Source organism: Panthera uncia, chromosome E1 (assembly GCF_023721935.1).
Source record: "Panthera uncia isolate 11264 chromosome E1, Puncia_PCG_1.0, whole genome shotgun sequence".
NCBI classification, from domain to species: domain Eukaryota; kingdom Metazoa; phylum Chordata; class Mammalia; order Carnivora; family Felidae; genus Panthera; species Panthera uncia.
Genome location: NC_064814.1, coordinates 55,938,524 through 55,965,081, shown reverse-complemented (window position 1 = coordinate 55,965,081; position 26,558 = coordinate 55,938,524). Strand labels below are relative to the sequence as shown.

The 26,558-nt window shown below is 51.9% G+C and overlaps 2 protein-coding genes across 6 annotated transcripts in view; one reads left to right on the top strand and one right to left on the bottom strand.

Moving 5' to 3' along the window:
• Nucleotides 1–1,419, bottom strand: part of TRAPPC1 (trafficking protein particle complex subunit 1) — a 2,009-nt gene extending 590 nt beyond the window's left edge. The window contains exons 1-4 of the mRNA XM_049637055.1: nucleotides 1,344–1,419; nucleotides 1,136–1,234; nucleotides 910–980; nucleotides 415–553 (exon numbers count right to left, since the gene is read on the bottom strand). Of these exons, the coding sequence (XP_049493012.1) occupies nucleotides 415–553; nucleotides 910–980; nucleotides 1,136–1,234 (309 nt within the window). The 5' untranslated portion in view covers nucleotides 1,344–1,419. The remainder of the gene's footprint in view (nucleotides 1–414; nucleotides 554–909; nucleotides 981–1,135; nucleotides 1,235–1,343) is intronic.
• A 47-nt stretch (nucleotides 1,420–1,466) lies between these two features.
• On the top strand, nucleotides 1,467–26,558 carry CNTROB (centrobin, centriole duplication and spindle assembly protein). 5 transcript variants are annotated; one of them, XM_049637025.1, is made up of 19 exons: nucleotides 1,467–2,745; nucleotides 3,490–3,574; nucleotides 3,798–3,879; nucleotides 4,352–4,508; nucleotides 5,399–5,515; nucleotides 5,724–5,840; nucleotides 6,403–6,501; nucleotides 7,688–7,924; nucleotides 8,257–8,403; nucleotides 20,767–20,900; nucleotides 21,433–21,558; nucleotides 21,710–21,872; nucleotides 22,986–23,244; nucleotides 24,473–24,627; nucleotides 24,880–24,943; nucleotides 25,059–25,253; nucleotides 25,337–25,469; nucleotides 25,749–25,801; nucleotides 26,050–26,558. In XM_049637025.1, exons 1-19 carry the CDS (start codon nucleotides 2,464–2,466, stop codon nucleotides 26,082–26,084), a joined length of 2,640 nt encoding a protein of 879 aa, XP_049492982.1. In that variant the 5' UTR covers nucleotides 1,467–2,463; the 3' UTR covers nucleotides 26,085–26,558. The 5 variants fall into 5 exon arrangements, with proteins under 5 accessions (XP_049492982.1, XP_049492980.1, XP_049492979.1 ...); XM_049637023.1 differs by having other exon boundaries at nucleotides 1,469–2,745; nucleotides 8,257–8,397; nucleotides 25,749–25,821; XM_049637022.1 differs by having other exon boundaries at nucleotides 1,470–2,745; nucleotides 25,749–25,821.

Below are 26,558 nucleotides of genomic sequence, written 5' to 3'. Positions count from 1 at the left end.
AGAGAGAGGGAGACACAGAATCGGAAACAGGCTCCAGGCTCCGAGCCATCAGCCCAGAGCCCGACGCGGGGCTCGGACTCACGGACCGCGAGATCGTGACCTGGCTGAAGTCGGACGCTTAACCGACTGCGCCATCCAGGCGCCCCTGTAACTTCTTATTTTCAACCCCAAACCTAGTATATAACCTCAGGGGTGTGTGAATGCAAAAGGATTAAGGGCTGGGAGTCAAGCCCTTCCTGAGGAGAAAGCAGTGGTGTTTAAGGACATAAAGGGTCCCCAGGAAACTCCTGACTTCAACAGAGCCATGATACAGTAAGATTAGGGCAGGGAAGCGGAAGGAGTCTTGAGGCTCTAAGTGGCCCTGGCTGTTGAGGAGCTTTAGGGGAAGGAAGGGTCCCAGGGGCTGGCACTGACCGCACTGTAGATGTGATGCAGTACATCTCGGATGGGTCCGACGCCCAAGTCAGTATTCATGACAACCTTGATCCCAGTGGGTGTCTCGTAGTAATGAAGTTTGTAACGGCTAGTTTGGAAGGCCAGGAAGCCGTCCTTCCTGCAGAGATGATGAGGACGTTAAGGAATGGGAGCATAATCTCTCCCAAAGAGATACTTTAGATCCCGTCTAGGTGGACTCCCTAAACACCTCATTTGTAGGAGCCTCATTTGGTAAAGACACCTCCCATTTTCACCCCTCAATTCGGCCCCTGCACGCAACCTCTCTACCTTCAGATCTTCCCCACCCCCGTTCTGGCCAGCCCCAGCACTCTCGCTCCAGACTCAGCCCCTCTCTCTCTGTCTCCTTCCCCTCTCTTGGGGTCCAATGTCTCTTCCACTCCACAAAGTCTCCCGCACTCCCAAATTTCCAAGACTGGACCTCCTTCCCTCAACATCCCTTTTGACTCAGCGTACATGTCTAGCGGGGACATCTTGCTGACAAAGGAGCGGATAGAGAAGAGCATGCCGTACATCAGCTTGTACTCCTAGGGGAGAGGGACAGAGTTAGTTAGCTCTCGGTTGTTGAAGGAGACGGGGTAGGGGTGGGAACCAGCCGGGGTTTGGAGAGGAAGGGCTGGGCCGGGACTGTGTGCGTTTGGAGATGCGAGGTCACCCGGATTGCGCGGGGCCCTCTCGTCACCTCCTCTTTGGGGATCCCCGCTTGCTTCTTGCGGTGCCACTCGCTGTAGTGCAGACACACTCCATTCCGGTCAAACAGGTACAGGTTGTGAACAGTCATCTGCAGGGCAGGGAATGTAAGCCTCGCTCCGAGACCGCCCACAGCCCCGGTGCTCCAGCTTTCGGCCCCTGACTCCCCCAGCTGGCGGGAACCCCTCCCCCGGACTCACCGGAACTGCTCCCCGTGCCTGTCACTAGATACTTCCGGTTTTTTGCGGCGCCCCGCCCAACCCGCTCCCCAACAGCAGTGGCGGGGCGCTAACTCCGCCCCATACTTCCCCCAGCCAATCCGTGCCGCGGGAGCCGCGCACGCGCGTCTTGGGCTCCCGGGCTCCAGAAGCCATCCGAGCCGCTGCGAGGAAGAGCTCTGGGCTGGTGACGTCATCAAGCCGTGCGAGGCGGGGCTGCGGACGGTGGGCGGGAGGCTGCCAACGGTTTTGAGCGCAGGGAGGGCGTTGAGGGTGGGTGTGGAGGCGTCCTTGGTCTCCCGGACCGGGGCTCAGGGGAGGGGGACAGCCCCTTGTCGGCACCGTGGCAAACTGAGGGGGCTGAGGTCCGGCGGTGTGGCGAGGAGTCGCGAGGGGTGGTCGGGGTAGAGGATCGCAGGCTAGGCTTGAGGGCGGCGTGCCTTTTAGAGACGTCTGAGGAGGTGACCGAGTGTTTACGAAGTTTCTCTCGGGAGAGCGAGGAGGGAGGGAGTCTAGGGAAACTTACTATGGTTTTCTTGCCGGAAGGGGTCGGAGGGGATATACAAGAGGGTTGACCGTGGGTGGAACAGGTGCATGGCGGAGGGGTGTGAGCCGGTGGGGAGCCTGAGGTTCCTGCCTCTCCGAGACCGGGACCAGGTGAGGGGCACATAAGGCGGCTGGAGGGAAGTTAGGCCCTTATTGGGTTTGCGCCCGTTTCAGTTTGCACGTTGAGTTCAGTTGACCGGTGATGGCCGGTGCCAGAAGTTGATCCACAGCTTTCAGCCCTGCAGGGAACTGCAGGGGTGCTGTCGCTCCTCCGTCTTCTGTCCCCACCCACTCCTTGCTGCACCCTCCTTTTCCACCGTTCCCAGGAGCTGTGGAAGGAAATGCTTTTGCCCTCTCCCATGGCCTCGGAAACCGCCAGAAACCTTTCCTCTAACCAGAAAGCCTCCATACCGTTAGTCACCAAGGATCCTTGGCTTGGAGCCTTCCTCCTTTCTCCCAAATCTTCTTCTTCCGTGTACTTTCCCCCCTGGCCTGTCCTACAGCAGGACCAGAAGTTCCCAGCCGTACCGTCTGCAGTCGTCTCTTCCTTGTACCCATGGCGACATCAGCTACGGTTCCCAGTTCACCCCTCCGGGCTGAGGATCTCCTGAGTGATTCATCAGAAGCCCCTGGGCTGAACCAAATGTCCTCTGAGGTGACCTCCCAGCTCTATGCTTCTTTGCACCTCAGTCGCCAGGCAGAGGCCACAGCCCGAGCCCAGCTGTATCTGCCCTCCTCCTCCCCACCTCCTCATGAGATGTTAGATGGCTTGGCCCAAGAGCTGAGTCGCAGCTTGTCAGTTGGATTGGAGAACAACTTGAAGAAAAAGGTGAGAGAGGTGTGTCTTGGGGACCTCCAGGGTCTTGGAATTGGAGATGGTTAAAAAAAAAAAAAAAAAGCTTTGCTGAGATTTGAACCCCTCTTGTTGGATTTCACATTGCTTTTAACTAGAGTCCTTTAGGCTCGTTCCTGGGAGCAAATGTTTATGAGGCAGAGAGTGGCCCGGGGACACCATACTTGGGGAAATTGTGAAACTTAACTCGTGTTTTTTGGTCAGAGACACCTGCACTGTGCTTTTGATTGGCCCCCCCGGGCACTAAGAGTGAGGATAAGGACAGCAAAACGTGCTAAGCTCCTCCCAGCTCAAAGCTATTTTGATTGTATGGTGTCAAGTTCGGCATCTAAATCATTAAAACACAGCCTGATCAATCACACGTGCTACAGAAAGGGTAGTTACGCGTGTGGGCTAGAAAAAGTGTCGTAAACAATTTGCAGACCAGTTGGGTCTCTCGCCACGGACTGTACGGTCTTCGGAGAAGAGGTTTGCTCTCTAGCTGACAAGCGTCCTCCCCAGTCTTGTCTTAATGTGCCTGGTTAATTCATTCCCACTACTTGTCTGGCTTCTGCAGACGTTTGAGTTGAGTCCGTTCTGTTTTTCTTAGCTCTCCCAGGTGCCAGAGTAAAAATTCTTGGGTTGGCAGGGCGGGGGGTACCGGATGCCATCTGCCCTGGCGGTAGGTCGGACATAGGTTTTTCAGTGCGCATCTGATTTTCATGTTGCTTTTTTTTTTTTCCCCCCTAGGATGGTTCGAAGCATATCTTTGAGATGGAAAGTGTTCGGGGTCAACTTCAGAGCTTGCTCCAGACCTCCCGTGATACAGCCCATCGTGAGTAAACCCCTTGACCATGAAGAAGTGCACAGACGTAAGGGGTGGGAGAAGGTGGAGAAAGGAAGACTCAGGTTTCAGGAGAGGCTCCGGTTCTTTGGGAGAGGCGCCAGAGGAGTGGGTGCAGTAGAAAGGAAGGCCCTCTCCTCTCTTCTCCTTCAAGTGGTCCCTGTTCCAAAGTCTTACCTGACCCTGGCTCTGGGGTCCCTCTGGCTGCCTGCAGGGGACCCCCTCACTCCAGGTGCTGGCTCAGAGAGACGAGAAGAGGACTCCTTTGACAGTGACAGCACAGCCACCTTGCTGAAGTGAGTCCCCCTTGGGTTCTGCTCACTTGCTTGCCTGGAAAGCCAAGTGTTCCGTTCCATAATTCTCTCCTTCCTGCTTCTGAACCTCTTAAGGACCTAAGATGCTTGTCCCTTACCTTTCAGTTTTCATCCTTTCTCTCCTGGCTTCTAACTCCTTTACTTCAGGAACGTGGGCATCTCCTGCCTGGTACCTGGCTTTCTCCCAGCCTCTAGTCCTTCTTCCCCCGGAAGAGTCAGCTTCTTTCTGCTAAGACTGCTACTGCAGGGAGCGTGGTGTGCAGGAAGGAGCGCTAGAGAGTGAATCACAGGACCTAAGTGCTGTTGAGGGCCCTGTCACTGTCTAGCTCCGTGACTTTGGGCAAGTCTCTTGCCCTTTCTGAGTTCCAGTTTCCACATTTGTAAAACGTCACAGTTGGACTAGGGGATCTCAAAAGCTTTCCCCACCCTGACATTCTCCACCTGGTTTGCTCAGCACCCGGCCCCTGCAAGACTTATCTCCGTCCAGCTCGTCCCAAGCCCTGGAGGAGCTGTTTCCCCGCTATGCCAGTCTTCGGCCAGGACCCCCGCTCAATCCCCCGGATTTCCAGGGCCTGAGGGATGCCCTGGATTCAGAGCATACCCGTCGCAAGGTGAGTTACCGAGGCTTCCTTTTGAAAGCAGCAACGATTAGAAATAGGCCGGGTGCTGAACAGGGCTGAGGGTTAAGGGCCTGCAAGCCGAGACTTTGCTCAAATGGCCCTTCAGGGTGGTCGTCTTTGACCATCTGACCTAAAATGGCACATTCCTCCTCCTGGCGTTCAGTCGGGTTGCTCTGTTCTTTCCTTCATGTAGCTGCTTACCACGGCCCGATATATCTCATTCCTCCCCTCTGAAATCTAAGCTCCGTGAGGGCCATACCCTATCTCGTTCCGCCCTGTCTTCCTAAGGTCTAGAACATGCCTGACGCAAAGCAAAGCAATGTCGCATAAGCGCGTGGTGAATGCACAAGCCTCGCTAGCTTGTGCGAAGCCTTTACAGGTATTGGTGAGCTAGCAAGCTTTATCTTCAGCCTCTCTGAGGTGGGCAGAGAGAGGGACTAGGCAGAGGAAGCGTCAGAATCACTGGTTGTGTTGTCTCTTCCTTGATCTTAAGTCACCTGGGCATGGATGAAAGGCTTTCTCCTGTCTTTGCCGTGTTTCATCACTGTGCCCGATGAACTTCTTGAGGCAGGAGTGACCTCCCGCTCTTTGCCGTGTGGGCTGTCGCGCTGCTGCCAGAGGGTTCATGGGAATTCTTCTCGGGAGGGCCAGGAAAGGGAAGAGCCTGGAAGCTAAGCCCTTGTCTCCTGAGATGGTAGGGGAAGGCGTTGGAGGCTTCAGGTTTCCTGCTCCAGAATTCCTGATTCTTCTTCTCCAAACCTCCTCTGTTCTGGGGACCCAAGCTCCCTGTGTCCAGCCCGTGTTCACCGAGAAGACCTGGGAAGTTTGATGCTTTGGTCAGCTTAGGGACGGTCACCCCCACTTGTCACCCTTCTTCCCAGCATTGCGAGCGCCATATTCAGAGCCTCCAGACCCGAGTGCTGGAGCTTCAGCAACAGTTAGCTGTGGCTGTGACTGCCGACCGCAAGAAAGATGTTATGATCGAGCAGTTGGACAAGGTGCCAGGGGAGCAGAATGCGGGCGGGGCTCTCCATGGGGGGAAGAGTAAACGGGGTGGCCGGCCGGCATTTCTCTGCTCACTCTGGGAGCTGGGGCCCGGTGTGGATTTCCCGATCCTGGGAGAAGGTGGCTGTTGACCCCGCTCCTGCGGGCAGAAAGAGGGCAAAACAATGATTTTGAAATGCCATCTGACTCTCCTCTCCTGAGACCCTGGCCCGCGTGGTGGAGGGCTGGAACCGGCACGAAGCCGAGCGGGCAGAGGTCCTTCGGGGGCTCCAGGAGGAACGCCAGGCAGCCGAACTCACCAGAAGCAAGCAGCAGGAGGTGGGCAACCTGGATCAGAAGGCATTAGAACCGGGGTCACAGATTGGCAGGTGGAAGGGGGTTGAAGTAGCTCCGAAGCAGGGTTCCCGACCGATCGAGCCAGGGTTGCAGAAACCGATCTGCTCTCTTTTCACCATTTTTACTGTCAGAATTGCCTCATCTGTGTCCTCCCGGCTTTCCCCACACCCTGTGGTCTTCTCTTTGGCCCCCAAGTCATTTAGTTAGGTCTTCATTTTCTTTTTTTTATTAAAAAAATTTTTTTAATGTTTATTCAGTTTTTAAGAGAGAGAGAGAGAGAAAGCATGCACAAGTGGGGGGAGGGGCAGAGAGAGAGGGAGACACAGAATCTGAAGCAGGCTCCAGGCTCTGAGCTGTCAGCACAGAGCCCGACACGGGGCTCGAACCCATGAACCGCGAGATCGTGACCCGAGCCGAAGTCGGATGCCCAACCGACTGGGCCACCCAGGTGCCCCACGTCTTACTTTTAAAGTCTGTCTCATTGACGCTTTTTGAACTATGAGTTCGTCAGTTCCCCTGTCTTGTGTCCCCCTGTCCCTGAAAGACAGTAACCCACCTGGAGCAAAGCCTTTCTGAGGCCATGGAGGCCCTGAGTCGTGAGCAGGAAGGCGCCAGGCTGCAGCAACGGGAAAGAGAGACGCTGGTGAGAATGCTGGACTGGGTTGACTCCGGTGGAAGCCGCTAATTACTTCTGGAGGGGTGCTTGCCATTGGCGGGTTGTGGGAGCTGCACTGGGGGAGTGTTTCCCAAAGACCGATCTTAGAACACTTGTTCTGCAAACAGGGCTCTGCCACCAAGTCAGCTTAAGAGACTCGGCAAATTATTTCCTCGTTAGAATTACCTGGGGGATTACTTAAAATGTAGATTTCTGGGACCCACTGCCAGGGGTTTTGATTCAGTAGGCATATGGTGGGGCTGGGAGCCTAAATGTTTTCAGCAGTTTCCTAGCTGATTTTGTTCAGCCAGGCTTGGGAACTGTAGCGTAGGGCATGGCGAAGCCGGGTGTGGGACGAGACTCCGTCAGGTTTCTTACTGCTGAAGTGACAAGAGGATTACCCACATGAACGAGCAGCCAGGTTTGGAACTCACTGTGTGCATGACATGTGCCTGCTATGTGCAGGCTGGTACTTGTCATCTTTTAGTTTTTTTATTACTTTTTTTAATGTTTTATTTGTGAGAGAGACAGAGAGAACACGAGTGGGGGAGGAACAGAGAGAGAGGGAGACAAAGAATCCAAAACAGGCCTCAGGCTCTGAGCTCCCAGCTGTCAGCCCAGAGCCCGACGCGGGCTCGAACTCTTGGACCGCGAGATCATGACCTGAGCCGAAGTCGGCCGCTTAACCGACCGAGCCACCCAGGCGCCCTTGGTACTTCTCATCTTAACAGGCTTTGTCCAACAGTATGGGTGATGGGTGCTGGTTGGCTGGGACGTGACTTTGCGGGCTGGATTTTCTGGTCTCCGTGGAGCTTCTCTTGATGATAGTGATGGCTGTTGTGTACGGAGTGCTCACCGTGTGCCGGGCCCCCGTGCTAATTACTTCCTGTGCGCTTTGCACCGTAATCCTCACGAGGTAGACCCTGGCATGATGCCGTTTTGCAGATTGAGACGCGTGCCTCAGAACGCATAGGAAGGGACAGATTTGAACCCAGATGTACCTAATTCCGGAACAGAAGCTCTTATTTACTATATCCTAATCCCGTGGGCTGGCCAACTGCTGTGTTTCTCGTGGACGTAATTCTCAGGGCGCTGGTCCTCTGTGTGGGGTGAGGGGACAGATTGCTGGCGTCGGGCGGGCTCGTAAGGACCTTGGTTTCCCTTGGGGCCATAGGAGGAGGAGAGGCAGGCTCTGACCCTGAGCTTGGAGCTGGAACAGCAGCGATGCCGGGCTCTGCAGGAGGAGCGGGACGAGGCCCGGGCCGGGCAGCTCAGTGAGCACCGGCAGCTGGAGACACTGAAGGTGGCCCTGGAAGGGCAACGGCAGGCGTGGGCCGAGCAGGAGCGCCAGCTGGAGGAGCGCCACCGGGCGCTGCGGGACGACGTGCAGGCCCAGCTGGAGCAGGAGAAGGTAAGAGTGGCAGGCGGGGAAGAGGGAGCGGGTGCGGGGCCAGATAGCGGAATGAGGCGCGATGTCGGAATGTGGCGTGTAGGGGACTGGCGCGGAGAGCGCAGGGCTGCCGCCGCGGGACAAGGCTGAGGGTGTTAGGGGCGCGAAGGGCTGGGGGGCGGCCACCACACGGACGGACGGCAGAAGAGTGAGCTGGGACAGATGAGGAAGCAGTCACATGTGAAAGGGAGAGAAGCAGCTTGGGTTTTAGGGTGGGGGAGGCTGACGCGGGGCCAGGGGCAACGGGGCGCGGGGACACGCGGTGCGTCCTTAGGTTTGATGTCCTCCCGCAGGGGAACACACAGAGGGAGGCCCAGGCAGCGCGGGAGGCCCAGCAGCAGCTGGCGCTGGCGCAGTCCGAGGTTCGGCGCTTGGAGGGCGAGCTGGACACGGCCCGGAGGGAGAGGGACGCGCTGCAGCTGGAGATGAGCCTGGTACAGGTCAGGGGGCGGGGCGTCTGGGGCGGGTTTCCTGCTTAGGGGAGGAGGGTCTGAGGCACAGGGACTCACGACTCCCAAGAGGAGTCCTGGCGAACGCTCCTCCCGGTTTTAACTAGAATTTTGACCTCGGCTTCTGCTTTTACAGCAGCTCCCCCCACCCCCAATCACAGGATGCAGTGCCTGGAACCCCAGGTGGGACTAAAGCCCGTGTGTGCCCCGGGTTTCTTGCCCACACGCACCTGCGACGGGGGTTCCTTTACGGAGTAGCCACAGTAAGAGACGAACAGCAGTAACTCGTTATAAAGTTGAAGGCTCATGGGGCGCCCGGGCGGCTCAGTCGGGTGAGCGTCTGACTCTCGATTTTGGCTCAGGTCAGGATCTCGGGGTTCGGGGAGTTCGAGCCCCGACTCGGGCTCTGGCTGACAGTGTGGAGCCTGCTTGGGATTCTCTCTCTCTGCCCCTCCAAAATAAAAAAAAATTTTTTAAATTGAACACTTCTAAGTACGTACTGTAATAAAGTCATGTGAATGTCGTCTCTCACTTTCTCAAAGTATCTTAATGTCCTGCACTCACCCTTCTCCTTTTTTTTTTTTAATTTTTTCTTTTTAAAAAAAAAATTTTTTTTTTAACGTTTATTTATTTTTGAGACAGAGAGAGACACAGCATGAATGGGGGAGGGGCAGAGAGAGAGGGAGACACAGAATCGGAAGCAAGCTCCAGGCTCTGAGCCATCAGCCCAGAGCCTGACACGGGGCTCGAACTCGCGGACCGCGAGATCGTGACCTGAGCTGAAGTCGGACGCTTAACCGACTGAGCCACCCAGGCGCCCCTTTTTTAAATTTTTTAAAAAAGTTTGTTTACTTTTGAGAGAGCATAAGCAGGGGAGGGGCAGAGAGAGAGGGAGACACAGAATCCAAAACAGGCTCCAGGCTCTGAGCTGTCAGCACAGAGCCCGACGCGGGGCTCGAACCCATGAACTGCGAGATCGTGACCTGAGCCAAAGTTGGTGCTTACCCAACTGAGCCACGCAGGCGCCCCTCACCCTTCTTGTGAGGATGGGGGAATGACAAAATGCCCCGGGATGGGGTAAAGGAGGTGGATGGCACAGGCGTTGTGACACAGTGTGAGGCCTCTGTTGACCTGACGATACCGTCCGAAGGGGGATCACCTGCTTCCCGACCGCAGGTGACTGAAACCGCCGAAAGGGAAACCATGGATGAGAGGGGACCACTGTGTGTGTAAAATGTGTGTTAGGGGAAGATTAATGAGGATCTGAGACCAGGTCAGTCTGCGAGGTTTTCCTTATTAACGGTTGACCTAAGGGGATACACCCAGTTTCTCGGTCAGCGAGACCTGTGTTTGGAAAAACAAACTCCTTTCACTTTGCACCCAGCCGCTTGAGTTGGCAGGCCGACCGCATGGAAACCAATGTCCTGAACGACCAAGGGTGTTAGTTCCGTTCTGTAGCTGTTTGTAAGCTGCTGTCACCTTCTGACCTGGCGGGTGTGTGTTCACTGAGCCTGCCGAACGGCCCCTGCGCAAGCTCCGTGCTGGGAGCTGGGAGCAGTCCGGGCCCGCAGGAGCTCGCCAGCTAGAGCGGGAGTCTGTCTGGCACACGATTCTCGAAGTAGCATGCTAAGTGATAGTTGGGGGACAGGAGAACTACTCTTCACTCGGATGTCGTCTCGTTAGTGAGGTCTTCCCCAACCACGCTGAGTGAAACGTGCAACCTCTCACCGTCCTGTTCCCCTTCCCTGCTTGATCTTTCTTCTAATACACTACATACTGTACTTTAAAATCTTGTGTATTTTTTGAAGGCAAGGGTTTTTGTCTCTTTGTTGTTGAATCCCAGAATAGTGCCCGGCTCTAGTACTATTCAAGCCCTTGATTTCATATTCTTCTATCCATTTTTTTTAGGTTTATTTATTTGTTTTGACAGAGAGAAGGAGAGACAGAATCCCAAGCAGGCTCTACGCAGAGCCTGGTGTGGGGCTCAATCCCACAAACCATGAGATCATGACCTGAGCCAAAATCAAGAGTTGGATTCTTTTTTTTTTTTTATGTTTATTTATTTATTTTTGTGTGAGAGAGATCCAGCAAGCACAAGCAGGGGAGGGGCAGAGAGAGAGGGAGGGAGACACAGAATCCGAAGCAGGCTTTGGGCTCCGAGCCACCAGTGCAGAGCTTGGCGTGGGGCTCGAACGCACAGACCGCGAGATCATGACCTGAGCCGAAGTTGGACACTTAACCAACTGAACCACCCAGGAGCCCCGAGAGTTGGATTCTTAATTGATTAAGCCACCCACGTGCCTCTGTTCTATCCATTATTGAAAGGGAGGTGTTGACGTTTCTAGCTATTACTGTAGAACTGTCCATGTTTTCCATCAAGTCTGTCCATTTTTTCTTTATATAATCTGGGGTTCTGTTAAGTGCATATATGTTTATATGGTTATGTCTTCCTGATGTAACTTTTTTGGCTTAAATTTTTGTCTAATGATAACATAGTCCCCACCCTAGCTCGCTTGGTTGCTATTTGCATGGACTGTCTTTTTTCATCTTTTTATTTACAACCTCTTTGTGTCTTTGTATCTAAAGAGAGTTTGTAATCCAGACAACATATGGGTGGATTACGTTTTGTTTTTTAATCCATTCTGCCAGTTTCTGCCTTTTAATGGGAAAGTTTAATCCATTTCCATTTGAAGTAATTACTGGGAAAGAATCACTTATTTCTCCCATTTAACTATTTGTTTTCTGTGTGTCCTGCTTGGTTTTTGTTTTTTGTTTTTTCAATTCCTCCATTACTGCCTTTCTAAGGTACATTGATATTTTGTGTACCATTTTGATTCTCTTCATTTTTCCTTTTCTGTACATTTTAGAAGTTTTCTTAATGATTACCTTGGGATTACAATTACCATCTTAACAGTAACCCAGTTTGAATAATACTAGCCTTAGTTTCCATAGTCAGTGATCACTGTTGCTACACATCTGTGTCCCTCTGCTTTCATGGTGTTATTGACACAGATTTGTAATTACTGTTTTATGCATCTGCCTTTTCTATCATATAGGGGAAAAAAGTTCCAAACTGAAAGTACAGTAATACACGGGGCACCTGGATGGCTCAGTCGGTTAAGTGTCCGACTTTGGCTCAGGTCATGATCTCACCGTTCATGGTTCTGTGCTGACAGCTCGGAGCCTGGAGCCGGCTTCAGATTCTGTGTCTCCCCCCTTCTCTCTGCCCCTCCCCCCCTCTCAAAAATAAACATTAAAAAAACTTTTTTTTTTTTTCAAAGAAAGTACAGTAATACAGACTTTTGCATTTACCTATGTAGTAACCTTTACCACTTTTCTTTATTTATTCATAGAGCTTCAAGTTACTGTTGAATTTCATTTCATTTTAGTCTACAGGACTCCCTTCAGCATGTTTCTGTAGGTCAGGTTTGCTAGTAATGAGTGCTCTTAGCTTTTGTTTATCTGAGAATGCCTTAATTTCTCCTTCATTCTTGAAGGATTTTTTTAAATGTTTACTTAGGAGAGAGAGGGAGAGAGAGCATGTGAGCGAGCAGGGATAAGGGGGCAGAGGGAGAGAGAGAGAATCCCAAGCAGGCTCCACACTCAGTGTGGAGCCTGACACCGGGCTTGATCCCACAACCCTGGGATCGTGACCTGAGCCGATAGCAAGAGTCAAGATGCTCAACTGACTGAGCCCCCCAGGAGCCCCTTGAAGGATTTTTTTTAGTTGACGGTTGATGTGATTTTCTTTCAGCATTTTAAGTATGTCGTTCCACTACCGTCTGGGCTCTCTCACTTCTTACAAGACATCAGCTGTGTTACTGAAGTGCTGTTGTAAGTGACAAGGTCCTTCTCGCACTTTCTCCGTTTGACTCGACAGTATGAGTGTGACGTGTGGTAGTGCAGATCTCTTTGAGTTCATTGTGCTTAGAGACTGTTGAGTTTCTGGACTGGGTGGATTTATGTCTGTTACCAAATTTGGGAAGTTTTTGGCCATTTCTTCAAAAAAATGTTTTTCTGTTCCCTTTTCTCTCTCTCTCTCATCATTCTGGGACGTCGCTGTTGCAGGTGTTGGTATGATGTCCCTCAGGTCCCTCAGGCTCTGTTCATTTTTCTCAGTTGTTTTTTCGTTCTGCTCATTAGTTTGGGTAACTTCAACTGCTTATCCTCAAGTTCAATGGCCCTTTCTTCTTCTTGTTGAGATCGGCCATTGAGCCCCTTCAGTGAATTTTTAATAGCTTTTATTTTTGAGAGCGGTTTTATGTTCCGGGCAATGTTGAGCAGAAGGCACAGAGACTTCCCACATCCCCCCTATCTCCGCAGGCACATAGCTGTGTCTGTACATGGTCAACATCCCCACTAGAGTAGCGCGTTTGTTACAATCCGTGAATTTACACTGACACGTCATTATCACACAGAGTCCATAGTTTACGTTAGGGTTTTCTCTTGGTCTTGTACATTTTATAGGTTTGGACAAATTTATAATGACACGTATCCACCTTTACAGTACTGTACTTGGTAGTTTCACTGCCTTAAAAATCCTTTGTGCGCTGCCTGTTCATCCCGTCTTCCGTCCGACCCCTGGCAACCACTGACCTATTTATTGTCTCCATAGTTTTGCCTTTCCCAGAATGCTATACAGTTGGAATCAAATGGCTTGTAGCCTTTTCGGACTGGCTTCACTTAGTGCTACGCATTGAAGTTTCCTCTGCGTCTCTTCAAGGCTTGAGAGCTCGTTCCTTTTTAGTGCTGGATAATATTCCGCTGTCTGGCTGGACCACAGCTCATTTATCTATGCACCTGCTGGAGGACATCTGACCGCCTCTGACTTCTGGCAGTTGTAAATAAAGCTGCTGTAGAGGCGCCTGGGTGGCTCAGTCAGTTAAGCGTCTGACTTCGGCTCGGGTCGTGATCTCACGGTCCGTGAGTTCAAGCCCCGCGTCGGGCTCTGTGCTGACCGCTCGGAGCCTGGAGCCTGCTTCGGATTCTGTGACTCCCTCTCTCTCTGCCCCTCCCCCTGCTCGCACTCTGTCTCTGTCTCTCTCAAAAATAAATAAAACGTTAAAAAAAAATTTAAAAAAAAATAAATAAAGCTGCTGTAAACATCCGTGTGCAGGCTTGGGCACGGACCTAAGTTTTTAGCTCCTCTGGGTAAATCCCAAGGACCGTGGTTGCTACATCATATGCTAAGAGTATGTAAGAGACCACCGCACTGTCTCCGGAGGGGCGGTACCCTTTTGCCCTCGCACTGAGTGAGCGTTCCCGCTGCTCACACTCTCTCCGACATAGGTTGTGCTCAGTGGGTTTTGGTCATTTCAGTAAGCGTATGTAGTGGCATCTAAGGAAATTTTCGTATCATCAGTTGTACTTTGCAGCTCCCCGGGTTTCTGTTTGGTTCTTTTTTATAACTTACGTCTTTTTGGTGAGGTTTTCTATTTGCTCCTATATCATTCCGATTTCAGTTTGCCGTCCAAATAGTTCATGGAGCATATTTAAGACTGTTGACTTAATGTCTTTGATTAATAATACCAGTGTCTGGGCTTCTCCAGGAAATGTTCCTGTCAGAATCTCTTCTTCCTTTGTGTTTTATTTTTAAAATTTTTAGTTTTAAGCAATCTCCACACCCAACATGGGGCTCAAACTCACAACCCTGAGATCAAGAGTCGCATGCTCAGGGTACCTTGGGTGGCTCAGTCGGTTAAGCGCCTGACTTTGGCTCGGGTCATGATCTCATTGTTCGTGGGTTTGAGCCCTGCATTGGGCTCTGCGCTGACAGCATGGAGCCTGCTTGAGATTCTCTCTCTCTCTCTCTCTCTCTCTCTCTCTCTCTTTTGCCCTTGTCCCACCTGTGTGCACTCTCCCTCTCAAAATAAATAAAAAGTTACCTCCTTTACCAACTGAGCAGTCAGGTGCCTCTAATTCTATTTTTCCTTTGAATGAGTCATATTTTCCTGTTTCTTTTTACATCTTGTAATTTGTTGTTGAGAACTAGACTTTTTTTTTTAATGTTTTTATTTATTTTTGAAGGAGAGAGACAGAGCATGAGCGGGGGAGGGGCAGAGAGAGAGGGAGACACAGAAGCTGAAGCAGGCTCCAGGCTCTGAGCTGTCAGCCCAGAGCCCGACGCGGGGCTCGAATCCACAGACCGTGAGATCATGACCTGAGCCGAAGTCGGACGCTCGACCGACTGAGCCACCCAGGTGCCCCAAGAACTAGACATTTTGAATATTATAATGTAATTATGGAAATCATATTCTCTCTCTCCCTGGATTTCTTTTGATGGCTACAGCCGTTCATTTGTTTAGTGACTTTTTCAAATTATTTTTGCAAAGTCTGTATTTCTTGTTATGTGTGGTGACTGACAATTCTGTTCTGTTATCTGTGTGATTAGCCTGTGACTTGACAGATTTTCTTAAATGTCTGGATTCCTCTCCCAAATAAGTATATGTGTCTCTTTAAATCTTTTTTTTAATTTTTTTTTATTTTTTAACGTTTATTTATTGGGGGGGCGGGGAGGGGTAGAGAGGGAGACACAGAATCTGAAGCAGGCTCCGGGCTCCAGCTGTCAGCACAGAGCCTGACATGGGGCTCAAACTCATGAACTATGAGATCACTGAGCCGAAGTTGGACGCTTAACTGACTGAGCCACCCAGGCGCCCCTCTTTGAGTCTTATAATTGATGCCACCAGGGAGGCCTCTGCAGCCCAAGGCACGCAAAAGAAAGGTGTTTGTTTGGTCTGGTTCCTCAGGGAGCCGTCAAACTGATCAAAACACACAACCCCACGTCTTTGGAGGACAGGGTCCTTACTCCCCCCTGCTTCAGCCAGCCACTCTAGTTTCCCAGACTACAGTTTCCATGGCTGCGGAGGGGCTGAGCGCTGGGGGATATCAGCGCTGGTACCAGAGTTCAGCAGCCTCTGCTTTCGTCAAGCACTCTCCTGGTTGCTTAAGTGTCTGATCTGGTTCCAGAATTCCCAAATAGTGGATTTTGATCATTTTTTTTTCTCAGCTTATTGAAGATGTTTCCGTGGAAGGACCGACCCCTGCATTTTCCTACCCTGCTGTTTTCTGGGACATCACTATTTTTAAATTCTGTTTCAAGTAATAAAAAAAAAACACCATACAACATTATTAATGTTGTTCTCTAAAGTCAACAGTCATTTAGAGGGGTCCATGTTATTTACTATTTTCTTTGCTGTTCTAACTTTCTTTGAACTCGGACCTCCTATCTGGATCTTTTTCTTGGTGGAAAAAATCTCTCGTGTGTATGTGTATGTGTGTGTTTTAGGTTAGTTATTTCAGTTTGAAAACGTCTTTATTTCACATTCATTTTCGAAGGAATTCCTGGATGTAGAATTCTAGGTTGGTAGTTATTTCAACATATAGAAAATACCATCCTGACTTTCATTATTGCTGTTGAGAAGTCAGCTACCAGTTGACCACTGTTACTTTTAAAATTTTCTCCTTGTAGTTTTTATGTTTTACCTGGGTGCATGCATATATATATATATATATATATATATATATATATATATATATATGCACATCTTTTTAGGGATTCATTTGGCTTCTTGAATCAGTATGGTGTCTTTCATCAGTTCTGGAAAATTCTCAGTCATTATCTTTGCATTGCCTCTGCTCCATTGTCTCTGCCATCTGTTTCTGGAACCTGATTAAAGCGAATGTACCTTAGCTCTCCTCCTAGATCTTGTTGTTCGGTTTATATTTCACATCTTTTGTGTTTCATGCTCACTCTGGATAATTTCCTATCTTCCAGTTCACTAATTCTCTGTTCAACCTTGTCTAATTTACTGACTGAGGTTTTAATTGTATGTATCATACTTTTTCATTTTACAAAGTTCTCTTTTTATCTTCAAATTTTACTGTTTCATAGTTTCTTGGTTTCTGATATTTTCACATTTGTCTTTGATTACTTTAAATAGTTGTATTATCTGTAGATAATAATTTCAGTATCTGAAATGTTTGAGGATCCTTTTCTGTTGTTTCTTGTTCTTGCTGGTTCCCATGGAATTTCCTCGGGTCCTTTTCCTTTTTTTCCTCCCTTCCTTCCTTCCTTCCTTCCTTCCTTCCTTCCATTTTTGGTTTAATTTTAAGTAGGCTCCACACCCAGTGTGGGGCTTGAACTCATGACCCTGAGATCAAGAGATGGACCCTCTACCGACTGAGCCATCCAGGTGCCCTGGGTTCTCTTTATTTCTGATCGTATGTTGGAACTTTGTATTTGAAAGATTGTGGGGATAAATTGAGGCCTGCAGTGAAGATTTGCATTTGCTTCTACCTGAAAGACACTACAAAACCAGGATTTAAACCACATTTTAAAGGTTGGGATCGCTCTATGATTAAAGCTGAGCTTTACTTTCATATAGGCTGTTCCACTTCTGTTCACCTTCATCCTGAGGATGAAACATACTAGAGTCTCAATTTATTGTGGGGAGGGTCTCCACTTAGATATCAACTTATATGGGCCTTGGCCTTTGATTTCTGTTCATGTGCTCTTGAAAGACAGTCCAGACCGGATAGGCAGATACCTCCAGGGCAAAAGTGACTGTCTACCCTGCTGGCTAACCTGGCTAGGTGCCCATTTCCCTTTGCTTTGGCCTAGTAATTCCATGCTGGTACATCTTTGGTGCTCTTTAGGGAGATATATATATATGTATGTATATATATATATATATATACACATATATGTATACACACGCACATACATACATATACATACACACATATATATACACACATGTATACGTATATATATGTATACATGTACCCATATACCCATATACATATATATGTATACATGTGAATATGTATATACATATATATGTATATATATGTATATGTATATCTGTGTGTGTGTGTGTGTGTATATATATACATATATATATATATACACACACACTCTCCTGAACAACTTCCCCTGCCAGTATTAGGAATGTGAAGATCTCATGCCAGTCTTGTACTCTAAAGTAGCTTGTAAGGTTGGATTTCATATGTGTTTCTTTTCTTCTTTTTTTTTAATGTTTATTTACTTTTGAGAGAGAGACAGAGCGTGTTTGGGGGAGGGGCAGAGAGAGAGGGAGACATAGAATCCAAAGCATGTTCTAGGCTCTGAGCTGTCAGCACAGAGCCCCACATAGGGCTCAAATCCACGAACCATGAGATCATGACCTGAGCTGAAGTTGGATGTTCAACTGACTGAGCCACCCAGGCGCTGCTGTTTCTAAATTCTTACACATTAAAAAAAAATTTTTTTTTAATGCTTATTTTTGAGAGACAGAGACAGACAGAGTGCAAGCAGGGGAGGGGCAGAGAGAGGGAGAGACACAGAATCTGAAGCAGGCTCCAGGCTCTGAGCTGTCCACACAGAGCCCAACATGGGGCTCGAACTCACGGACCGTGAGATCGTGACCTGAGCTGAAGTCAGGTGCCCAACCAACTGAGCCAGCCGGCTGCCCTCATATGTGTTTCCTGAATATTTGATATTTGACGGCCAATGTCGTTTCTTTAACGTTTATGGAAATATTTAGGCTTTCTGTTTCTTGAATTATTTTTGGCTCTCTCTTTCTGTATATCCATCTAGTCTAAACTTTCTAATTTATCGACTTAAAGTTGTACTTAATTTTATTTTTTTAACGTCCTTGGCATCTTTTCTACTCTTTCTTTCCTGATACTGTTCTCTTGTGTCATTTCTCTCATCCTTTCTTTTTAAAATCATCTTTGTTGTAGTTGAATTGAATGAGTTTTCAGAGAATTAACTTTTTTCTTTGGTTTTATTCTGTTGTTGTTTAAAAAATCTTGTTAAGATGGATGCTTGCTTATTCTTTTCCAGTCTTTTCTAAGTTTCTCTATGAGTATTCATTTAAGTGCATCCTACAACTTATCCTATATGGTATTTTCCTTACTGTTTGGTTCTGAATAATATGCAGATTTTTAAATACGATTTATTTTTGACCTCCTGGGTTATTTCCAAACATACAGGCTTTTTCTTTTTATATTTTATTGCTGATTTATAGCTTAACTTTGTGATCAGAGAGCGTGGTCTTTTTAAAAAATTACGTATGTGTATTCCACACAGCTTTTTGTTTTGAAATATTTCTGTCTCAACGAAATGTTGCATGAATGGTATAACGAATGGCTCTTAGACTCACCCATTGACATTTTACGATGTTTGTTGGCTGGTTCACTGTCCCTCTCTCTCCCTTCCTCCACCCCCAGCACTGGAGAGTTTGTTATAGACATGAGGGAATATGTTAGTACAGATAGATATATACACTGTGATTGTTAAGAGTTGTATAATGTCTCAATGAATGGGTGAATCATAGTTTTCTTAAGCATTTTCCTTTCTATGAGAAGTCTACATTGACTCCGGTTTTTTCACTCTTAAGAGCAGCACTGCAGTGAACATTATTGCAAGTAGATGTTTGGCACCCCTTCTGTAGGATAGATTCCTTAAAGTGGAATTGTCGGCCCACAGGGAGTATATATCAAATTGTCCAATAGAAGAATTTAGGGGGGCACCTGGGTGGCTCGGTCGGTTGGGCGTCCGACTCTTGATTTTGGCTCAGGTCATGGTCTCAGGGTTGTGGGATCGAGCCCTGAGTCAGGCTCCGCGCTGAGCGTGAAGCCTGCTCAAGATTCTGTCGCTCTCCCCTTCTTGCACTCGCTTTGTCTCTCTCTAAAACAAAAATAAAAATCAGCTTGTAAGAAGGTAAGTTTTATACGATGTGGGGCTTTCTTCCCCACAATTTTTTTTTTTAATTTTTTTTTTCCACGTTTTTTATTTATTTTTGGGACGGAGAGAGACAGAGCATGAACGGGGGAGGGGCAGAGAGAGAGGGAGACACAGAATCGGAAACAGGCTCCAGGTTCCGAGCCATCAGCCCAGAGCCTGACGCGGGGCTCGAACTCACAGACCGCGAGATCGTGACCTGGCTGAAGTCGGACGCTTAACCGACTGCGCCACCCAGGCGCCCTCTTCCCCACAATTTTTAAAAACTAAACACAGAAAAGAACGTGTGTTGTTGCGAAGGGTTGATGCAGGATTGGAAACTGTCTGGGAGAGGGGAGGGGGGTGGGCGGCAGGAAGACACGAAGGGCCGTGTAAGCCATTTCAAGCAGCCAGAACTTTATTCTTCAGGCCGTGGGGGGCATTTGGACGGTTTCAAACAAGGAGATAAGTTGAGCCCATCTGTATTCTAGAATATTCACCCAGGCACAAAGTGCGAGATCTGCTGGGGCCGACGTGACTGAGGGTGGAGGGTAGAATAGACGTGAGGAGATCAGCGAGACGTGAACTCATACTGAATTACTGTAGTAGCGAGTGAGGAGTAAATTTGCTAGCGTTTAGGAAGTAGAATGGAACGAGCCGGTTGGAGGCGGAAAGAAGCAGGAAGGGGTCCGGGATGACTCTGGGTTCAGATGGCTTGGTGGTTTCGGTGGAGAGCCGTGCCACGAACTAAGGCACGAAATACATCCTAGGAGGGAAAGGACTGAGAGTGGAAAACCAAACGAGCTACACTTCGAATGTTTTATTTGGGGTGTATCCAAATACACATATTCAGTAGGCCTCTGTGTGAGTGGGCTTAAAGCCTGGAAGAAAGGCCCAACTAAAGACAGATTAGGAAGTGTTTTAGGGTAGAAACAGTAGCAAAAAATATGGCCTAGAGGCCACGTGTTTATTATTGACATGTGACCCGGAGCGTCAGCTGCTGTGTGGTCAGGAAGAAGACTGAGGACCTTTCTGGGCAGCTGGGGCCGAGGAGCAGTCAGAACGGGGTCACGGAGCTGTGGCGTCGGGAGCGTGGCTTCGGAAGGAAAGGTGGACGTGGGTGGTAGGTGTTCCAGAGACATCACCGGATGGGCCGAGACCCAACCTCTGTGGGACTTCGGAATTAGGGTCCTCGTCGTGAACGGCTGTGAGTGGAAACGCGGTTTCAGCGAGCGGGAGGACTGTGAGGTGACAAACCAGAGACCATGCCGCAGCCTGATTGTGCTTTAGGAGGAGGGGACGGTGCCTCCTGCCGGGCGCCCGCCGAGCGTCAGGCCCTGGGCCGCCTCAGACACACGAGAGGTCTCGTCATCCTGCCCGACCTTTCTTTTCGCTACGTGTAGATTTTTCTGCCCACGGCCCTCTTGACTTGTGTGTGCCACGTGCGTGGTGTGGGAGGACCTCGTGGCCCCGGGAGGAAAGGGGTCCTCTTTGAGTCCTCGTGACAGAAGTCTTGTTCTTCGGCCCTCAGGCCTGTGAGGGGGGTGCCGGTCGGTGGGCTTTCTGTCGCCTGGCGCCCTCCGTCCCAGGAACCGAGCCCTCGCCTCACCCTCCTTCACCACCAGGCCCGGTACGAGAGCCAGCGGGTCCAGCTGGAGTCGGACCTGGCCGTGCGGCTGGAGCAGCGGGTGACAGAGCGGCTGGCTCAGGCCCAGGAGAGCGGCCTGCGGCAGGTGGCCTCGCTGCGGGAACAACACAGGTGCGCGGCCCGCACCGGGGCCCCTGGTGGGCGACGTCACACGTCCATATCCCCTGCGGTCCCTCTGCTGGCTCCCAGCCTGCTGGCTGCCGTCGGGCCCGGACCGCGTGTGTCCGGGGCAGGGCCGCCGTCGACCGTGTGGGGAGGGCGCGGGGGCCCATAACTGACGGGTGCGACAGATCTCCAGCCCCCTGGCCTTGGTGGGGACGGTGCCGAGCTGTGACCTGTGCCGTCTCCAGAGCTGCCCCGAGGCCTCCAACCTCCTCCTGTGCCAGATCCCTTCTTCCCTCCTGGATTTTTCTGGAAAAATGCCTCTTCAGTGAATCACCGTCCCATAAATCTTCACCGCGGCGTCTGCTCCCGGGGTCCCCATCCCAACACGCCAGCTCTGTCCTTCCCCCTTTCCCGAACCCACCATGCCTCGGCCGGGCCGGCCGGCTCTGGGCCTGTCACACGCACGCCTTCCGCCTTTTCTCCCTTGATGGCGTTCGTCTCCGGACTCGGTCCTCCTTCCTCCCCCTCGTCCCCCCAGGAAGCAGCTGCAGGACCTGAGTGGACAGCACCAGCAGGAGCTGTCCGCCCAGCTGGCTCAGTTCAAGGTGGAAATGGCGGAGCGCGAGGAGAGGCAGCAGCAGGTGGCGCAGGACTACGAGCTCAGGTACCGTCCCGCCCGTCCTGCCGGGTCCCTGCCAGCCCGGAGCCCGCTCCCCCCGCCCCGCCCCTGCGGGCCTGTGCGCGCCGCCACCGGACCCCCGCCGCCTGGCCCGCCGTCTCAGAGGCCGCGCGCCCCCCGTCCCGTCTCTCGTCAGGCTGGCCCGGGAGCAGGCGCGGGTGCGGGAGCTGCAGAGCGGCCAGCGGCGGCTGGAGGAGCAGCGCGCTGAGCTGGTGGAGCGGCTCCAGGCCATGCTGCAGGCCCACTGGGCAGAGGCCAGCCAGCTGCTCGGCGCCACCACCCTGCCCCCGGACCTCCCGGTACGCACCTCCTGCTCTCCCGCTGCTAAGTTCTGTCCTAGGGCCTGCCCGGGGGGAGGGGGACCCGCCTGTGTACCTTCTCGAAGAGGAACTGCCTCCTCAGAGGTCTTTTTGCCATGGTCACGGCTCGCCCCCACTGACCCCTCGCCTTGGGCACGGCTGTCTCCCCCCAGCCCGGGGGGGCGGGGGGGGGGTGAGTGGTACCTGCTACCAGTCCTGCCGGGTGGCCGCTGAGTTATGACGCGAAGGGCCGAGAATTGTCGCCCAGTCTTGCCCCAGAGTAGGGGAGGGGGGGTCTCACCCCAGCCCTTCTTTCTTTTCTTTTTTATTTTTTTAATTTTTTTTAATGTTTATTTATTTTTGAGAGAAAGAGTGTGAGCAGGGGAGGGGGGCAGAGAGAGGGAGAATCCGAAGCAGGCTCCAGGCTCCGAGCTGTCAGCACAGAGCCTGACGTGGGGCTCGAACTCACAAACCGTGAGATCATGACCTGAGCCGAAATCAGACGCTTAACCGACGGAGCCACCCAGGCGCCCCTCACCCCAACCCTTCTTATGTTGACATCTCCTACTTCCTTCTCATAATTACGAGATTTTTATCTTTAAGCGAAAATATTTTTTGGAATAGACAATAATATGCACGTGGTAAAAACAGAAATCCAAACAGTTCAAGGAGGTGCACGGTGAAACGTAATCTCCATCCTGCCCTGCACCGCGGTCTCTGGGCACGCTCCGCTCTCCCCAGAAGCAGCCTCTGCTCCTGACTTGTGTGCACACCCCGCCCTCAGTGGGGGGCCTTCCCCACGTGGCTGTGCGACTTTTCATTTGACCACGTGTTTGTCGTGAACATCAAAGTCGTTTCCTGTATTCTGTTTCTACTCAGCAGTTCTCAAATACCGTTCAACCATGCCTTCGTGCAGGCATCTCCCTAAAGTCTCTAGAAATGGAAGTTTAAGGTTGAAAATACACATTTTTAACTTTGATAGAAATTTGATAGACATTACCAAACCTCCTCTTATTTGGAATCTTAAGTTTGTAATCAAAGCGTCTGGGCCACATCTTGTCTCCTTAAATGCACAGGGCGTTGATCCTTGTTCTGTGTCTGTCTTGTGCCCAGGTCCCCACCACCAGCCCCTCCAGCCCTGGGCCTCAGGAGCCAGAGAAGGGCGAGAGGAGGCTCTGGACTCGGCCTCCCGTGGCCGTGGCCCTGAAGCCCGTGTTGCAGCAGAGCCGGGAAGCTGGGGCAGAACAGCCACCGCGGGTTCTCCGCAGCCCCTCCCCAGACCTGAGCCCCCTGCTGGGCCCCCCTTTCCAGAGCCAGCATTCCTTCCAGCCCCTGGAGCCAAAGCCGGGCCTCACTTCGTCTGTTACCTCTGGTAACGGGGGACAGAGTCACTGGGGTGCCCCCTGTACATGCACTGCCTGACTGGCTCCTCTGACCCAGCTCCCTGTCTGTCTGGGCGGGGCTTGAGTGCTTGGTTCCCCAGATGTCTCGGGGACCATAAGGTGCAAGGAGCCGAAATCCACTCAAGTTGGCTCAAATAAAGGGAGTGGGAACTCACGGGGATCGGATGTCACTGGACTTCAGGAGAGCTGGCGTCGGGACCAGGGGCGTTCTCCAGGCTGATTTGGGGCCATCCGGGCCCTTGACTCTGCCTCTCCCCGCACATCTTCCGCTGGTAGACCAGCACTCTCTCTCAGGTCTTGCTCTCATGACGTTGGTTCGCATGTGGGTTTGACCAGCTGTGACACTCCAGCCGATACTCTAGACCATCTTTTTTTTTTTTTTTAATTTTTAAATGTTTTTTTTTTTGGAGATAGAGGGTGTGCGTATGCGTGGGAGGGGGTGGGGGGGGGGGGGTCAGAGAAAGCGAGAGAGAGAATCCGAAGCAGGCTCTGCACTGTCAGCACAGATCCTGACGTGGGGCTCGAACCCACAAACTATGAGATCATGACCTGAGCCGATATCAAGAGTCAGGCACAACCAACTGAGCCACCCGGGGGGCCTTAGACAACCTTCTAGAGACCTCGGTGTCTCTGTTTCTTGGGTCCAGTTCAAGGAGAGGCGATCTGATGGGTTGGTGACCACTTCTTGGACTGGCTGACCTTGAATGTGGCTCTCCCTGGCTCAGTCAGCTGCGACTTGGGTGGATGGGGATACTCTGCGTGGTGCAAACATGACCACCAGGTCGAGTGAAGAGTGAGGGCTGAGTTCCATCAGGATTTTAAATCCAAAAGTTGTGTAACCATAATTAAAAAGAATGAGGGCGTGTTCTGGTGAGGGGGACCAGAACATGTCTGTTTCATCGTGAGCCATTCTGAGTATTGGTTTCTCTACTTCGAGGAGTTGATGGTGGGATTAATTTATTTAGAGCCCGAGCCCCACAGCTCTGTCCTGTGTGCACACTTTGTGGAACTCAGCTGTGCCACCTGCCAGTCGCCCCCCAACCTTCTCTCTCCAGCTGTTCTAAACGTTGGTTGTCCTCCCCCAGCTGTGATGCCCTCTTACGTTACTGGGCCTCTTTCCTTGGGGGCATTTGGAGGGTTGATTTGTGGAGGAGTCCCCTCCCCGCACAACACACGCTGGGCCGGTTCGCTTTCCAGCCGGGGCTTTCTCTACCGCTGGCGCCTTCCACCCTGATCACCGCCCAGAGCGGCCGTTCCCTGAGGAAGATCCTGGATCCGACGGGGACGGCTTCCTAAAGCCGGGGCTGCAGCCCCCTTCCCAGCTGGATGGCCTCAAACATTTTTTGCACCAGGTAAGCGAGGGCCCACCCATCCTACCTCGTTTCCTTCTCCCCTTCCTCATTCTCTCTCCCCTCCAGGAGTCCAGGACTGTGGCTGCAGCCGCCTTTCGGGACTGACAGCTTCTCTCGCGGTCTGTCTAGATTCCCATCGCCTAAGTTCTGGAAGGCGGCCATCCCTGGCCCTTTCTTCCCTCTGCCTCCCTCACATTCCCAGGGCTCTTTCTTCACTGGTCCTCAGGGAGCCTCACTGTCTTGTCCCCCCAGCTGCTGGAGATAGTACCGCAGAGCAGCGAGGCCCCCTCTGTTGAGCTTTTGCCCCCGAAGTCTGGTGAGTGGGGAAGGTGGGAGCCGCGGAGGTGCGAGAGCTTAACGGAGGCGAGGCGATAGGGCTTTCTCGGCTCCTGCTCTGTTTCCCGAGCCCTGCGCCTCTTGCCTTTCGCTAGGCCCCCTGACTGTCCCATCTTGGGAGGAGGCCCCGCAGGTGCCACACCTCCCGCCCCCTGTTCATAAGACTAAAGTGCCCCTGGCCATGGCGTCCAGTCTCTTCCGGGCTCACGAGCTTCCCTCAAGCCATTCACAGAGCAGCGGCCTCCGGGCGGGCTCCCCAGAGCGAGATGAGCGAGATGAGCGGCCGGGAGGTGAGGAGGGAAGGTGCCGGCTGCGGGGCCCGGGGAGGCGGAGTGAGGGCCCTGGCGTGACGAGCGTCACCGATGCGCCTCAGGTGGGGACGGGCTCGCACCCGCGCGGCAGCTGATGGACGTGTCGCAGCTGCTGCGACTGTACCAAGCTCGGGGCTGGGGGGCTCTGCCCGCTGAGGACCTGCTGCTCTACCTGAAGAGGCAGGAACACGGCAGGTACCAGCCTGGAGGGGGGGTAGGAGGGTTAGATGGATGGAGCCTGGACCCGCGGGAGACGGCCCAGGCAGGGGAGGGAGGGTTGGGTGCTGTCCACCGAGAGGCGTCTGTTCTCTTCCGGGGCAGCCGGTGCGGGCAAGCGGGGGCCCAGCCGTCCCTTCTCTTCCTCTGCGACTTGCTGCTCCCGCCGCTGTTTGTTCTTCTTCCCGAGAGACTGGGGAATAGCTTTCCCTCCGCTGTCGGGGAGCCCCCCGTCCTCACCCTCCATTTGTGTGGCAGGACGGACAGCCGAGGGGATAATGTCCCCAGAAGGAACACGGACTCCCGCTTGGGTGAGATCCCCCGGAAAGAGGTGAGGGAAAGTGAGGCGGGGGCGAGGGGCGTGCAAGGGCCCTCACCGACTGGTTCCTCCCCGGCCGGCTCCTTGTCTGTTGCCTCACCTCTGTTTCCTGTCTGTCTTCTGTAGCGTGGTCTCCCCTTGGCTGGCTGACTGTGGCCCTCTCCATGCACGGTGCCCTTCTGGGGTGGTGGGGAGGCTGACCCCCTTCTCTCCTCCCTCCCCTCCCGGATCCCCTCCCAGGCTCTCCCTCGCCGCCTGGCTGCTGCAGCCCCTAGGACGGACAAGCCTCCCGCACGCAGGAAGGGCGGGCACCAGGCCCCCAGCAGCACGAGGAGTCGGGGGGGCATCTGGAGATGAGCCCCTCGCCCTGTCTGCTCTTCTCCTAATAAACGTTCCAGAGTCTGTATTCGGGTCTCTGACTCCTCGGAATTTGACAAAATGGAGATTTTATAAGAAGCTACTTTGTAAAGGAACCTCATTCTATTTGAGTATGTTTTTTACATGTTACACGTTTGTTTTCTCTTCGGGGGAAAAGACACGGATGCTTCGAAGACAGCCCGCCTCTGGCTGGCTTTGAGGACACTCAGTGAGCTTAGGCCCCGCGTGTCACGAGCGGAGCATATACGGAGTGATTGGCTGTGGTTGGGCGTGGAATTATGGATGATTCTAATTTTCTTCTTCAGACATCTCTATATTTTCCACATTTTCTGAAGCAAGTTTGTATTGATCATCAGAACAGACAAACTTTT

What these genes read in the sequence shown, in the direction of transcription:
- CNTROB (XM_049637022.1), top strand. Translation starts at nt 2,464, where the DNA reads ATGGCGACATCAGCTACGGTTCCCAGTTCACCCCTCCGGGCTGAGGAT. An exon ending in GCGCAGGACTACGAGCTCAG is followed by an intron (nt 21,559 to 21,709) that starts GTACCGTCCCGC and finishes GTCTCTCGTCAG; the next exon opens with GCTGGCCCGGGAGCAGGCGC. An exon ending in AAGAGGCAGGAACACGGCAG is followed by an intron (nt 25,470 to 25,748) that starts GTACCAGCCTGG and finishes TTTGTGTGGCAG; the next exon opens with GACGGACAGCCGAGGGGATA.